Source organism: Oncorhynchus masou, chromosome 33 (assembly GCF_036934945.1).
Source record: "Oncorhynchus masou masou isolate Uvic2021 chromosome 33, UVic_Omas_1.1, whole genome shotgun sequence".
Classification (NCBI taxonomy): domain Eukaryota; kingdom Metazoa; phylum Chordata; class Actinopteri; order Salmoniformes; family Salmonidae; genus Oncorhynchus; species Oncorhynchus masou.
In genome coordinates this window covers 15,121,666-15,135,320 of record NC_088244.1, presented here as the reverse complement: position 1 = coordinate 15,135,320, position 13,655 = coordinate 15,121,666, and the positions used below count along the sequence as shown (strand labels likewise).

The window sequence follows — 13,655 nt, the reverse complement described above, 5'->3', positions numbered from 1 at the left end:
GAATAGGAAAGTTTTTAACTTCATATTCAACTTCATATTCATTATCTGCAACAACAAACTACTGTCTAAATATGTGAAAACTCAGCATTTCTACGTTTCATTAAAAAAAAAATGTAGAGTTAAAAAGTTATCTGATGACATCATCAAAAATATTATTTTTTTTTTAAGTGATTTTTAAACACTGATATTTGCATTGACATGGGGAGCAAGAAAATATCCTATGGCTAGAAACTCGTTACAAGTTTTAGAAATCACTGATGTCACAAAAATCACAAAGGATTTTTTAGTCCTTATCATTTTAAAACCACAGATCATAGAAACACACTGGAATACGTTGCCTTTGGAAAGTATTCAGACCCCTTGAATTTTTTCACATTTTGTTAGTTTACAGCCTTATTCTAGAATTGATTAAATAGCTTTTCCCTCATCAATCTACCCCATAATGACAAAGCAAAAAAAGATTTTTGGAATTTTAGCTAATATATATATATAAACTGATATATAACATATACAGTTTACTTAATACCTTGTTGAAGAACCTTTGGCAGCGAATACAGCCACAAGTTTTCTAGGGTATGACGCTACAAGCTTGGCACACCTGTATTTGGAGAGTTTCTCCCATTCTTCTCTTCATATCAACTCAAGCTCTGTCAGGTTGGATGGGGAGAGTGGCTGCACAGCTATTTTCTCTCCAGAGATGTTCGATCGGGTTAAAGTCCGGGCTCTGGCTGGGCCATTCAACGACATTCAGAGACTTGTACCAAAGCAACTCCTGCGTTGTCTTGGCTGTGTGTTTAGTGTCGCTGTCCTGTTGGAAGGTGAACCATCACCCCAGTCTGAGATCCTGAGTGCTCTGGAGGAGGTTTTCATTAAGGGTCTCTCTGTACTTTGTTCCGTTCATCTTTCCCTCGATCCTGACTAGTCTCCCAGTCCCTGCCGCTGGACAACAACCCCACAGCATGATGCTGCCACCACCATGCTTCACCGTAGGGATGGTGCCAGGTTTCCTCCAGATGTGACGCTTGGCATTCAGGCCAAAGAGTTCAATCTTAGTTTCATCAGACCAGAGAATCTTGTTTCTCATGGTCTGGGAGTCTTTTGGTGCCTTTGGTAAACTCCATGCGGGCTGTCATGAGGTTTTTACTGAGGAGTTGCTTCCGTCCGATTGGTGGAGTGCTGCAGAGATGGCTGTATTTCTGGAAGGTTCTGCCATCTCCACAGAGGAACTCTATAGCTCTGTCAGAGTGAGCATTGGGTTCTTAGTCACCTCTCTGACCAAGGCCCTTCTCCCCCAATTGTTCAGTTTGGCCGGGTAGCCAGCTCTAGGAAGAGTCTTGGTGGTTCCCAACCATTATTTACAGACTGATTATTTCACTTATAATCCACTGTATCACAATTTCAGTGGGTCAGACGTTTACATACACTAAGTTGACTGTGACTTTAAACAGCTTGGAAAATTCCAGAAAATTATGTCATGGCTTTAGAAGCTTTTGATAGGCTAATTGACATAATTTGAGTCAATTGGAGGCGTACCTGTGGATGTATTTCAAGGCCTACCTCCAAACTCAGTGCCACTTTGCTTGACATCATGGGGAAATCAAAAGAAATCAGCCAAGACCTCAGAAAAATAATTGTAGACCTCCACAAGTCTGGTTCATCCTTGGGAGAAATTTCCAAATGCTTGAAGGTACCACGTTCATCTGTACAAACAGTAGTATGCAAGTATAAACACCATGGGACCACAGAGCCGTCATACTGCTCAGGAAGGAGACGCACACTGTCTCCAAGAGATTAACTTTGGTGCGAAAAGTGCAAATCAATCCCAGAACAACAGCAAAGGACCTTGTTACGATACTAGAGGAAACAGGTACAAAAGTATCTATATCCACAGTAAAGAATCCTATATCGACATAACCTGAAAGGCCGCTCAGCAAGGAAGAAGCCACTGCTCCAAAACCGCCATAAAAAACTGCACATGTGGACAAAGGTCGTACTTTTTGGAGAAATATCCTCTGGTCTGATGAAACAAAAATACAACAGTTTGGCCATAATGGCCATCATTATGTTTGGATGAACATGGGGAGGCTTGCAAGCCGAAGAACACCATCCCAACCGTGAAGCACGGGGGTGGCAGCATTATGTTGTGGGGGTGCTTTGCTGCAGGTGGGACTGGTGCACTTCACAAACTAAATGGCATCATGAGTAAAGGAAAATGATGTGGATATACTAAAGCAACATCTCAAGACATCAGTCAGGAAGTTAAAGCTTGGTTGCAAATGGGTCTACCAAATGGACAATGACCCCAAGCATACTTCCAAAGTTATGGCAAAATCAAGGTATTGAAGTGGCCATCACAAAGCCCTGACCTCAATCCTATAGAAAATGTGTGGGCAGAACTGAAAAAGCATGTGCGAGCAAGGAGGCCTACAAACCTGACTCAGGTACGGCACCTCTGTAAGGAACTTATTGTGGGACGCTTGTGGAAAGCTACCCGAAATGTTTGACCCAAGTTAAACAATTTAAAGAGAATGCTCCCAAATACTAATTGAGTGTATGTCAACTTCTGACCCACTTTGAATGTGGTGAAATAAATAAATGCTGAATGAAATCATTCTCTCTACTATTATTCTGACTTTTCACATTCTTAAAATAAAGTGGCGATCCTAACTGACCTAAGACAGGGGATTTTTACTAGGATAAAATGTCAGGATTTGTGAAAAACTGAGTTTAAATGTATTTGGCTGAGGTGTATATAAACTTCTGACTCCAACTGTAGATAGCTGTGTGTCTTTCCAAATCATGTCCAATCAATTGAATTTACCACAGGCGGATTCCAATCAAGTTGTCGAAACAACTCAAGGATGATCATTGGCAACATGAATGCACCTGAGTGCAATTTCGAGTCCCATACCAAAGGGTCTGAATTGTTTTGCAAACATTTCTAAAAACCTGTTTTCTCTTCGTCAGATTGCAGATCATTTGTTTTCATTTAATCCATTTTAGAAAAAGGCTGCAACTTAACAAAATGTGGAAAAAGTGAAGGGGTATGAATACTTTCCGAAAGCACTGTATGTAGACACGGGTTTGGTGTTGGAGATAATTAACATGTGGCGGAGTTGCCCTTTAAGTCGTACTTCAAAATATTTTTACTGAAGTACTTTACTCCACTTATTTTATGCCAAGGTGGAGGAGCCATTATAGCCCTAGACCAAAATGAAATAACAAAATATTAACAATATTGCCAGGATGGATGCAAAATGTATACTTTATTAGGTTTTATATTGTGTCTTTATTCCCCAATATGTTTCATTACGCAATACATTTTCTATAACATATAAAATAAAACAAAGCCATGGTGTGCTCTTGTGGTACTCAATCTTAATATATTTATTGTGTGTGTATGTGTGTGTGTGTGTGTCTGTGAGAGAGAAAACATGTGACTGTGTGTGTGTTGTTCATGTGTGTGTGTGTGTGTGCGTGCATGCATGTAGCATATGTGTTTGTGCACATTTGTGTATCTGTTTATGTGCCAATGTGTGCATGGGTCTGTGATGGTCCTGTAGATAATGCATGGAAGTGAATATTTCCGCTTGCAAGTTTGTAGAAATGTGCATTTTGGCATGTGTCCTGTAGACAATGTGAACATGTTGAGCACAAGGTCAGACCAGCCTATCCCTCAGAGTACGCTTTAAATAGATCATTTTGAGAGAAATGCCGGGGGATGGGGAACTATGGGAGAGATGTGCCTTGGGCCATGCCAAAGAGGAAATGGTAAAGGGAGAAAAAGAGTAGTGTTGGTGTGTGCGTGATCACCCCAAGCCACACAGTCAGTCACCACCTACATTCATAACTTCTGCCTTAGGCATGGCTCAGCACAAACCAGGCATTCAAATGTTGGCTACCGTAATTTGACTGGCAACCAACAGCATAACAGCATCCTGATTTAAATGGCAGGCGTGTTGGTACAAAGAAGCAGTGAGCATCTGGTTTAATTTACTGTAGACCCATTGAATGTGTAACAATGGGCAGTATGGGGCTGGGCTGAAGATTGCCTTTAATTGTTTGTAGGCCTATCAAACATGTTCATTTCAATAGTTATTTTACTACTATTTTCACCCCAATGCCACTAGTCTCGAATTTTCTCCATGGAAAATAGACTAGACCTACTCTTTCCAGTCCAGTCGCTATATAATGCAGGAATGCTCTTTCTTCAGAAACTACAAATCCCGTGAAAAGTCATATCTTATTGCAAGTTATTAAAATTTTATTTTACCTCTATTTAACTAGGCAAGTCAGTTAAGAACAAATTCTAATTTCCAATGATGGCCTAGGAACAGTGGGTTAACTGCCTTGTTCAGGGGCAGAACGACAGATTGTTTACCTTGTCAGCTCCGTGATTCGAGGGAAATTATAGGAAATTACCTGAAGGAAAAGCCCATTAAACCACTCTAAATATTCAAGTCGATGTGAAGATAGTACAGTGTGGTTGTTGATATTACTATTTTTGGCGAGTTTATATTTTATATCCATAAATCAGCACATAAAATGATCTAGTCAATTTGAAGACCTTCCTGGTGGCACGTAAAAACTACAACTCCCTGCTAGTTCAAACAGGAAGCAGAGTTGTGATGTGGCCAACATGCCATGAAACAGAAATGGATGTGCAAGTATTTTCTCTTAAAACCATCGCTTTGCTGTTTTAAAACCATTATTTCAAGAATGAAAGGCTCCGCGTATCATCTTGTTATTTGTCTTTTGTTGACGTGGCCAAATTTGTTCACGACAGAACGAGTTGAGAGACAAAAATCGTTGTTAGATTTGCACGACAGAGACGATGTTGGATTGGAACAGGATCATACAATTATTCCTGATGACAACAAAAAATCCTCGAAAAACGAAGGAAATATAGCTGCTGCCAACCCCCAACAAGACGGCCACGCAGAGCAATCAACCAGGTGTGATTATAGCTTTTTAATGCGTTGCCCTTGACTGCAACTGGTGAAACAGCTGTCGTTGTTCGTGGATGACGTGTGTAGATCAAGGATAGGGGTAGCTGACTAAACTCCACTCCATGGTGATGAAGTTAGAGTTCATCAGACACTTCCTTCACAGCAGAGTTTATTCGGCTACGGTCATGTTTGGTAGGCCAAGGTGACCCATTTCATACTCTTGGTAGCCTAGCTAAAATGTAGTCTTGTTTGCTTCCTCCTCAAGCCTGGGGATGAGGTTACCTAAAATGTAATGTCAGTAACGATATTCCTTTACATTGAGACACATTCTTATCACACAGGATAAAAACACACATTGACAAATTACTCTCAAATGACACCCATGTACACAGGCATAGAGCAGGCTGCACTATGCCTGACCAGAGCCAGGTGCACTTCTGTTTTAGCCATAGGATGTCATTTGATAGCCTATTTACCCACGTGTCTCAAAATGATAACTCGTATTCTGTCTCCTTGTTCCAGCCAGTTAAATGACACAGATAACTCCAGTAATGACACCCTCCACGCTACCACTGTGGGTGTCAAGGCAACCCCTAAGCCAACCCCAAAGCCCATCCTGCCAGGTGCTGGGGTCAAGGCCCAGGAGGAGGAACAGTCTAGTGGGATGACCATATTCTTCAGCCTACTGGTCATCGGTCAGTAGTGTCTGTCCGTCAGTCTTCTACATATTATTATTTTTATTAAAGCGCCTATGGATTTTGAATCTTAAAAAAAAAAAAAAAAATAGAGAAGAAAGTACTAAATTGTATAGCCTATATTCCATGTTCATGGCTCTATCCATACCCCATCATTGCAACACTAAAACACTACCACTCCCTCCGATTAGGGGGATCCCCTTCACTACACTTAATCCATAGATTGGCCTTTGGAGGAAGGATTGTTGACATGTTTGACATTTGTATCTTAAAGCATAATTTAGAAGTAATTAATTGAAGTGGGAGCATAATGCTGTATGGATTAAATTGAGACAATCCATAAAATCATGGTCTTTTTGTTCTAGTTTCATTCGAATCCCCCATTAGTAGTGTTTTGGAGGAAGCAAGGAATGGATGATGAGGAATGATGTGGCAGCACTTCAGACAATCTAAAGAGGACATAAGCCTACATGTTCTGCCTCTTAGGGATTCCAGTCCTCTGCATTAGTATCGATTAGTGCAGCCTCCAGAGTTCGAAGATATATTCTAAATCAGACGACCAGTGCTCCCAAATGGTGGGTCAGTCAGGTTGTGGCTGAATCATTTTGTCAAGACTTTAGGACTGGATCCTAGACTGGTTCTTAGACTAGATATAGCATATTTGTTGTGTTAACTCAGTGGGTCACAAGTACATAAAGGTTTAGTTGCAATGTCGGCCGAGCACAATTAAATATCCATATAATTAATTAAACAAAACCAAATACTCTCTCGTTGCATCTGCAAAACAATTGTATTGTATATGAGGCTCTGCCAGGAAAGCTGGCCTACACAATGGATAACACTTCCTTGAGCTGCCAATTCATCTTTGGTGAAAGTCAATCTTTAAGTGTGAGGTTTAAACGGATTGAGTGCTTCCTTATTCCTAAATACTCATTGGTCTATTGGCTACACTACAGCTTTCAGGAAATGACTCAAGACCCACAATCATTAGTCTAGCTCATTAGTAAAAGGGAAAACCAAAGTGTTTGGTCCACAGATTGATGCAAGCGTTCTACCCTGACGGTTTTCAACTTTTTGTTTTCACAACACACAAATGGAAGCCGTGTTGATCAGCACAATTCAGTATGTGGATTCCCAGCACTTTGGGAGATAAGAGGTTAGACGTTTGATGCTGTGAACAGTCTGACTTGGGAGTCTGGACTTCGGTGGTTGGACACTATTTGGATGTTCAACTAAGTTGATTATTGCAGATTAGTTTATGTTGGTCTAAACACATGGATTGGTTCCATTTGAAATAAAATAGTGAAATTAAGCTATAATAACTTAAATGCATTCCTCAGCATTCTTGAAGTCAAATTGTTTGGATGCTCTCAAATATTGTATTTTGTCAATTTTTTACGTGTGATCTTAACTATGTTTCATTCCCAAATTGACACTGTCCCATTGTATCGGTTTTCTCAGGTATCTGCATCATATTGGTGCACCTGCTTATTAAGTTCAAACTACATTTTCTGCCGGAGAGTGTGGCTGTTGTGTCCTTAGGTAAGTACCACGTGTGATGTGCAATCTGTCGTACTACTTTAGGTTCATACTGTTTGAGCACTCATTGGACCTAAATCTTTTTTCTTGTCTTACAATTTGGTTTTAGTCATTTATTACACCATTATTTCTGTCTCCCAACCCCAATTGGGTTGGGCTGTATGTCAGATATCTCAATTTTAGATCTTTGCGAGGGCATGGCATCTGAAACAGAAATAGCCTTGCAGTTTGACAGAGTAGAATAGATGCTTGTGTAAGATATTACACAGAGAACACATCTAGATGGAGAAGATAGTCAACTGTGAGGTCATTTCCCAGGTTGAAGTTTTTCTGGAGAGGAAATAGTGTTGTATAATTAAGCAATAAGGCCTGTGGGGGGTGTGGTATATGCCCAATATACCACGGCTATGGGCTGTTCTTTTGCACGACACAACGTGGAGTGCCTGGATTCAGACCTTAGCCGTGGTATATCGGCCATATACCACAACCCCCTGAGGTGCCTTATCGCTGTTATAAACTGGTTACCAACAGAATTAGAGCAGTAAAAATAAATGTTGTCATACCTGTGGTATATGGTCTGATATACCACGGCTGTCAGTCAGTCAGCATTCAGGGCTCGAACCACCCAGTTTATAATGTCTGTCGCAAACACACAAACAAACTAACCCCTTTCCCCTGTGCCCAAGGGGACTTCCACAAGGAAACGTTATTAGACAATAGCTTTCTTATTCTTTTAAAGATGATACATTAATTCCCTACTTGGTATTAACATCCACACACTGATGGTCTTTAGGAGTTGGTATTTCCATTTCAAGGAGATGTGGCCTTTTCTTAGCTTTGATAATGTGAGACCTTTACAACTGTCATGGAGATGAGTGTTTTTTTTACGTGTTGGTGAACTCTTAATGATATCTTGTGGTTGTCTTTCTCTTCCAGGGATCCTGATGGGAGGCTTCATAAAGATCATTGAGTTTCATGAGCTAGCTAATTGGAAGGTACACCACACACTTTGCTGTAAATGTTTAATTCCTGCTTGTTGAATAGAGTCCCTTAAAAGAGCCTTTTATTCTAGAACTAGACTGATTACTCATGCACAGAATATGTGAATGTTTGAGATGTTGTCTTGTTTTTACAACTTTCTTAGTGTCTATTGGAGTCTGTGTTTGCCCCAGGTTCCCAGTACGTCTGTGTCTGCCCCAGGTTCCCAGTACGTCTGTGTCTGCCCCAGGTTCCCAGTACGTCTGTGTCTGCCCCAGGTTCCCAGTACGTCTGTGTCTGCCCCAGGTTCCCAGTACGTCTGTGTCTGCCCCAGGTTCCCAGTACGTCTGTGTCTGCCCCAGGTTCCCAGTACGTCTGTGTCTGCCCCAGGTTCCCAGTACGTCTGTGTCTGCCCCAGGTTCCCAGTACCCGTGTGCGTCCGCCCCAGGTTCCCAGTACGTCTGTGTCTGCCCCAGGTTCCCAGTACCCGTGTGCGTCCGCCCCAGGTTCCCAGTACGTCTGTGTCTGCCCCAGGTTCCCAGTACGTCTGTGTCTGCCCCAGGTTCCCAGTACGTCTGTGTCTGCCCCAGGTTCCCAGTACGTCTGTGTCTGCCCCAGGTTCCCAGTACGTCTGTGTCTGCCCCAGGTTCCCAGTACGTCTGTGTCTGCCCCAGGTTCCCAGTACGTCTGTGTCTGCCCCAGGTTCCCAGTACGTCTGTGTCTGCCCCAGGTTCCCAGTACGTCTGTGTCTGCCCCAGGTTCCCAGTACGTCTGTGTCTGCCCCAGGTTCCCAGTACGTCTGTGTCTGCCCCAGGTTCCCAGTACGTCTGTGTCTGCCCCAGGTTCCCAGTACGTCTGTGTCTGCCCCAGGTTCCCAGTACGTCTGTGTCTGCCCCAGGTTCCCAGTACGTCTGTGTCTGCCCCAGGTTCCCAGTACGTCTGTGTCTGCCCCAGGTTCCCAGTACGTCTGTGTCTGCCCCAGGTTCCCAGTACGTCTGTGTCTGCCCCAGGTTCCCAGTACGTCTGTGTCTGCCCCAGGTTCCCAGTACGTCTGTGTTTGCCCCAGGTTCCCAGTACGTCTGTGTTTGCCCCAGGTTCCCAGTACGTCTGTGTCTGCCCCAGGTTCCCAGTACCCGTCTGTGTCTGCCCCAGGTTCCCAGTACCCGTGTGCGTCTGCCCCAGGTTCCCAGTACCCGTGTGCGTCCGCCCATGTTCCCAGTACCCGTGTGCGTCCGCCCCAGGTTCCCAGTACCCGTGTGTCATAAAAAGTGATTGATGCTTCAAGACAGCCCCTCAATTTGTTGAACCCAATCTGGAGCCAACCTAAACCATTCCATGTCTGATATACGCACGGTCTTGTTGTTTACTGTGTGACGGTGACTCAACCTCCAGTATCTGAGTTATTTCATGAGTCTCACGCTCCTACTCTATCTTTTTATTCACCTCTCTTTTCTCTGTCTGCCCTCTCACTCCCTGGCCCCTCTTTTTGTTGTTCCTGCTCATCCTTGTCCCTCTTCTGTCTTTCCTCCTCTTTCCCCATGTGGCCCCTGGTCCTCCAGAGCTGGTACTGGCAGACTTTGCGTGGATTGGATTGCCAGATAGGGGTCTTTGGGATGCCGTTTCTCACTTACTGTAGTTGTGATCCATGCGTACTGGTTCGAATCCCCATATCCACAGTGCTAACCTCACACTGAGCTGTTTCTTTGGCACGACCCCCCCCAGGACCATGCTGCTAACTGCCAAGGCCACACTCTACCAACACCTCAGGCAATAGCATCCTGTCTTCCCTGGCTATGCTCTCATCCTTTTCCATTCATCCCTCTATCTCTCTTCTCCAACATGTCTACTTTTCCCTTATGTGCTTCCCTCCTGTTATCCTTTCACTCGCTGCCTCCTTCTCCCATTTCTACTTCTCCTCCCATTTCTACTTCTCCTCCCATTTCTACTTCTCCTCCCATTTCTACTTCTCCTCCCATTTCTACTTCTCCTCCCATTTCTACTTCTCCTCCCATTTCTACTCCTCCTCCCATTTCTACTCCTCCTCCCATTTCTACTCCTCCTCCCATTTCTACTTCTCCTCCCATTTCTACTCCTCCTCCCATTTCTACTTCTCCTCCCATTTCTACTTCTCTTCCCATTTCTACTTCTCTTCCCATTTCTACTTCTCTTCCTGTGTCGTTTCTTTACCGCATCCTTTCCTCCTCCGCTCCAACATGTCGTCTCTTCCCGTATGTCCTTTCCTCCTCCGCTCCAACATGTCGTCTCTTCCCGTATGTCCTTTCCTCCTCCACTCCAACAGGTCGTCTCTTCCCGTATGTCCTTTCCTCCTCCGCTCCAACATGTCGTCTCTTCCCGTATGTCCTTTCCTCCTCCGCTCCAACATGTCGTCTCTTCCCGTATGTCCTTTCCTCCTCCGCTCCAACATGTCGTCTCTTCCCGTATGTCCTTTCCTCCTCCGCTCCAACATGTCGTCTCTTCCCGTATGTCCTTTCCTCCTCCGCTCCAACATGTCGTCTCTTCCCGTATGTCCTTTCCTCCTCCGCTCCAACATGTCGTCTCTTCCCGTATGTCCTTTCCTCCTCCGCTCCAACATGTCGTCTCTTCCCGTATGTCCTTTCCTCCTCCGCTCCAACATGTCGTCTCTTCCCGTATGTCCTTTCCTCCTCCGCTCCAACATGTCGTCTCTTCCCGTATGTCCTTTCCTCCTCCGCTCCAACATGTCGTCTCTTCCCGTATGTCCTTTCCTCCTCCGCTCCAACATGTCGTCTCTTCCCGTATGTCCTTTCCTCCTCCGCTCCAACATGTCGTCTCTTCCCGTATGTCCTTTCCTCCTCCGCTCCAACATGTCGTCTCTTCCCGTATGTCCTTTCCTCCTCCGCTCCAACATGTCGTCTCTTCCCGTATGTCCTTTCCTCCTCCGCTCCAACATGTCGTCTCTTCCCGTATGTCCTTTCCTCCTCCGCTCCAACATGTCGTCTCTTCCCGTATGTCCTTTCCTCCTCCGCTCCAACATGTCGTCTCTTCCCGTATGTCCTTTCCTCCTCCGCTCCAACATGTCGTCTCTTCCCGTATGTCCTTTCCTCCTCCGCTCCAACATGTCGTCTCTTCCCGTATGTCCTTTCCTCCTCCGCTCCAACATGTCGTCTCTTCCCGTATGTCCTTTCCTCCTCCGCTCCAACATGTCGTCTCTTCCCGTATGTCCTTTCCTCCTCCGCTCCAACATGTCGTCTCTTCCCGTATGTCCTTTCCTCCTCCGCTCCAACATGTCGTCTCTTCCCGTATGTCCTTTCCTCCTCCGCGTAACGTAACAAAGTGGAAAAAGTCAAGGGGTCTGAATACTTTCCAAAGGCACTGTACATTTTATACTGACTCTGCACACCCACTCGCATACAAGCTGCTGCTACTCTGTTTATCTTATATCCTGTTATATCCTGTATATCCTTATATCCTGTACCCCTATACATACCTACCTCCATCACTCCAGTATCCCTGTCCCCTTACCCCTATACATGCCTACCTCCATCACTCCAGCATCCCTGTCCCCTTACCCCTATACATACCTACCTCCATCACTCCAGCATCCCAGTCCCCTTACCCCTATACATACCTACCTCCATCACTCCAGTATCCCTGTCCCCTTACCCCTATACATGCCTACCTCCATCACTGCAGTATCCCTGTCCCCTTACCCCTATACATGCCTACCTCCATCACTCCAGTATCCCAGTCCCCTTACCCCTATACATACCTACCTCCATCACTCCAGTATCCCTGTCCCCTTACCCCTATACATACCTACCTCCATCACTCCAGTATCCCAGTCCCCTTACCCCTATACATACCTACCTCCATCACTCCAGTATCCCAGTCCCCTTACCCCTATACATACCTACCTCCATCACTCCAGTATCCCAGTCCCCTTACCCCTATACATACCTACCTCCATCACTCCAGTATCCCAGTCCCCTTACCCCTATACATACCTACCTCCATCACTCCAGTATCCCAGTCCCCTTACCCCTATACATACCTACCTCCATCACTCCAGTATCCCAGTCCCCTTACCCCTATACATACCTACCTCCATCACTCCAGTATCCCAGTCCCCTTACCCCTATACATATCTACCTCCATCACTCCAGTATCCCAGTCCCCTTACCCCTATACATACCTACCTCCATCACTCCAGTATCCCTGCACATGTAATATGGTATTGGAACTGACTTTTAAAATATTTCCTGGATATAGTATGCTTACTATGTGTGTGTGTATGTATGTATGTATGTATATATATATAATTTTTTTTAGCATTGCTGACAAAAAAATACCTTCCTTGCTGAGTTTGCAAGGAAGGTATTTCACTGTACTTGTGCATGTGACATTAAAAATGTGAAACTAAAATTGCATTAGAAGATTTAACTGAACTAGAAACAGTTCCTAATTCTTATCCAGAATATAAAGCGTCAGTCTATCTACTTCCTCTTATGTAGAGTGGTGACACAATGTACCTTGGTAGTGAAGCCTTATGACTAATCAACCTGCTCTATGGTCGGGATTAGATAGACCTGTTTGCTCAGAAATCCGCTTTGCATGTCCAAACTGCCCTGTCAGCACAAACCAGACAGGTTAGTCTAGTAAAAACAAATTACAACATCAAAGATCCACCACCATATTTTACAGTAGTGATGAGGTATTTTCTGCATATGCATTGTTCTTTTGAGGCCAAGCCCACCTCTGGTGTGCGGTGGGTTTGAGTATATCTCTAATTTCTTGTCATATGACCATTAGCACTGGTTCCAATGCCAATGCCGTTTCGCACCGCCTGGAGTTTGCTATGTTCAGAGGACAGGAAAAAGAGCTGTTTGGACACGCGCACCAATGGCCTTCGAAAGAACAATGCAGGAAATACCTCGTCCCTACTATAAAATATGGTGGTGGATCTTTATGGGGCTGTGCCTGGGGCCCTTGTTAAGGTCAATGGCATCATGAAATTTACCAATTACCGGGGCATTTTTATCCCAAAACCTGGTTGCCTCTGCCAGGGGGCTGAAACTTGGCCTCAAGTTATCTTCCACCAAGATAATAACCCTAAGCACACGTCAAAATCCACAAAGAAATAGTTAATTAACCACAAAATCAACATTTTGCTATCTCCATCTCCGGACTTGAACCCTATTGAAAACCTGTGGTTTGAAGAGGGCAGTCCATAAGTACAGATGAAGGTTATCAAGGATCTGGAAAGATTCTGTATGGTTGAATGGTCTAATATCCCTCCCAAAGTTTTCTCCAATCTCATAAAACATGATAGAAACACTGTATCGTTATCCTCACAAGGGGAGGGTTCTGGAGTATTGAAAACAGGGGATCCTACTTCTTAGTTTCTCCCTGAGTGATTTGTATTATAATTTGTATTTTATTTTTTTAGCAAGCAATATAGCTCAGTATTTGTATCATTTATTTTAAACTTCTGTGCCCCACTGGATATGGTATTCAG

At 44.2% G+C, this 13,655-nt stretch overlaps 1 protein-coding gene across 1 annotated transcript in view; it reads left to right on the top strand.

The window, feature by feature from the left end:
* The first annotated feature begins 4,595 nt into the window (after positions 1-4,595).
* slc9a8 (solute carrier family 9 member 8) overlaps positions 4,596-13,655 on the top strand; it is a 43,567-nt gene continuing 34,507 nt past the window's right edge. Inside the window, exons 1-4 of the mRNA XM_064956508.1 lie at positions 4,596-4,955; positions 5,472-5,644; positions 7,106-7,186; positions 8,120-8,178. Of these exons, the coding sequence (XP_064812580.1) occupies positions 4,645-4,955; positions 5,472-5,644; positions 7,106-7,186; positions 8,120-8,178 (624 nt within the window). The 5' untranslated portion in view covers positions 4,596-4,644. The remainder of the gene's footprint in view (positions 4,956-5,471; positions 5,645-7,105; positions 7,187-8,119; positions 8,179-13,655) is intronic.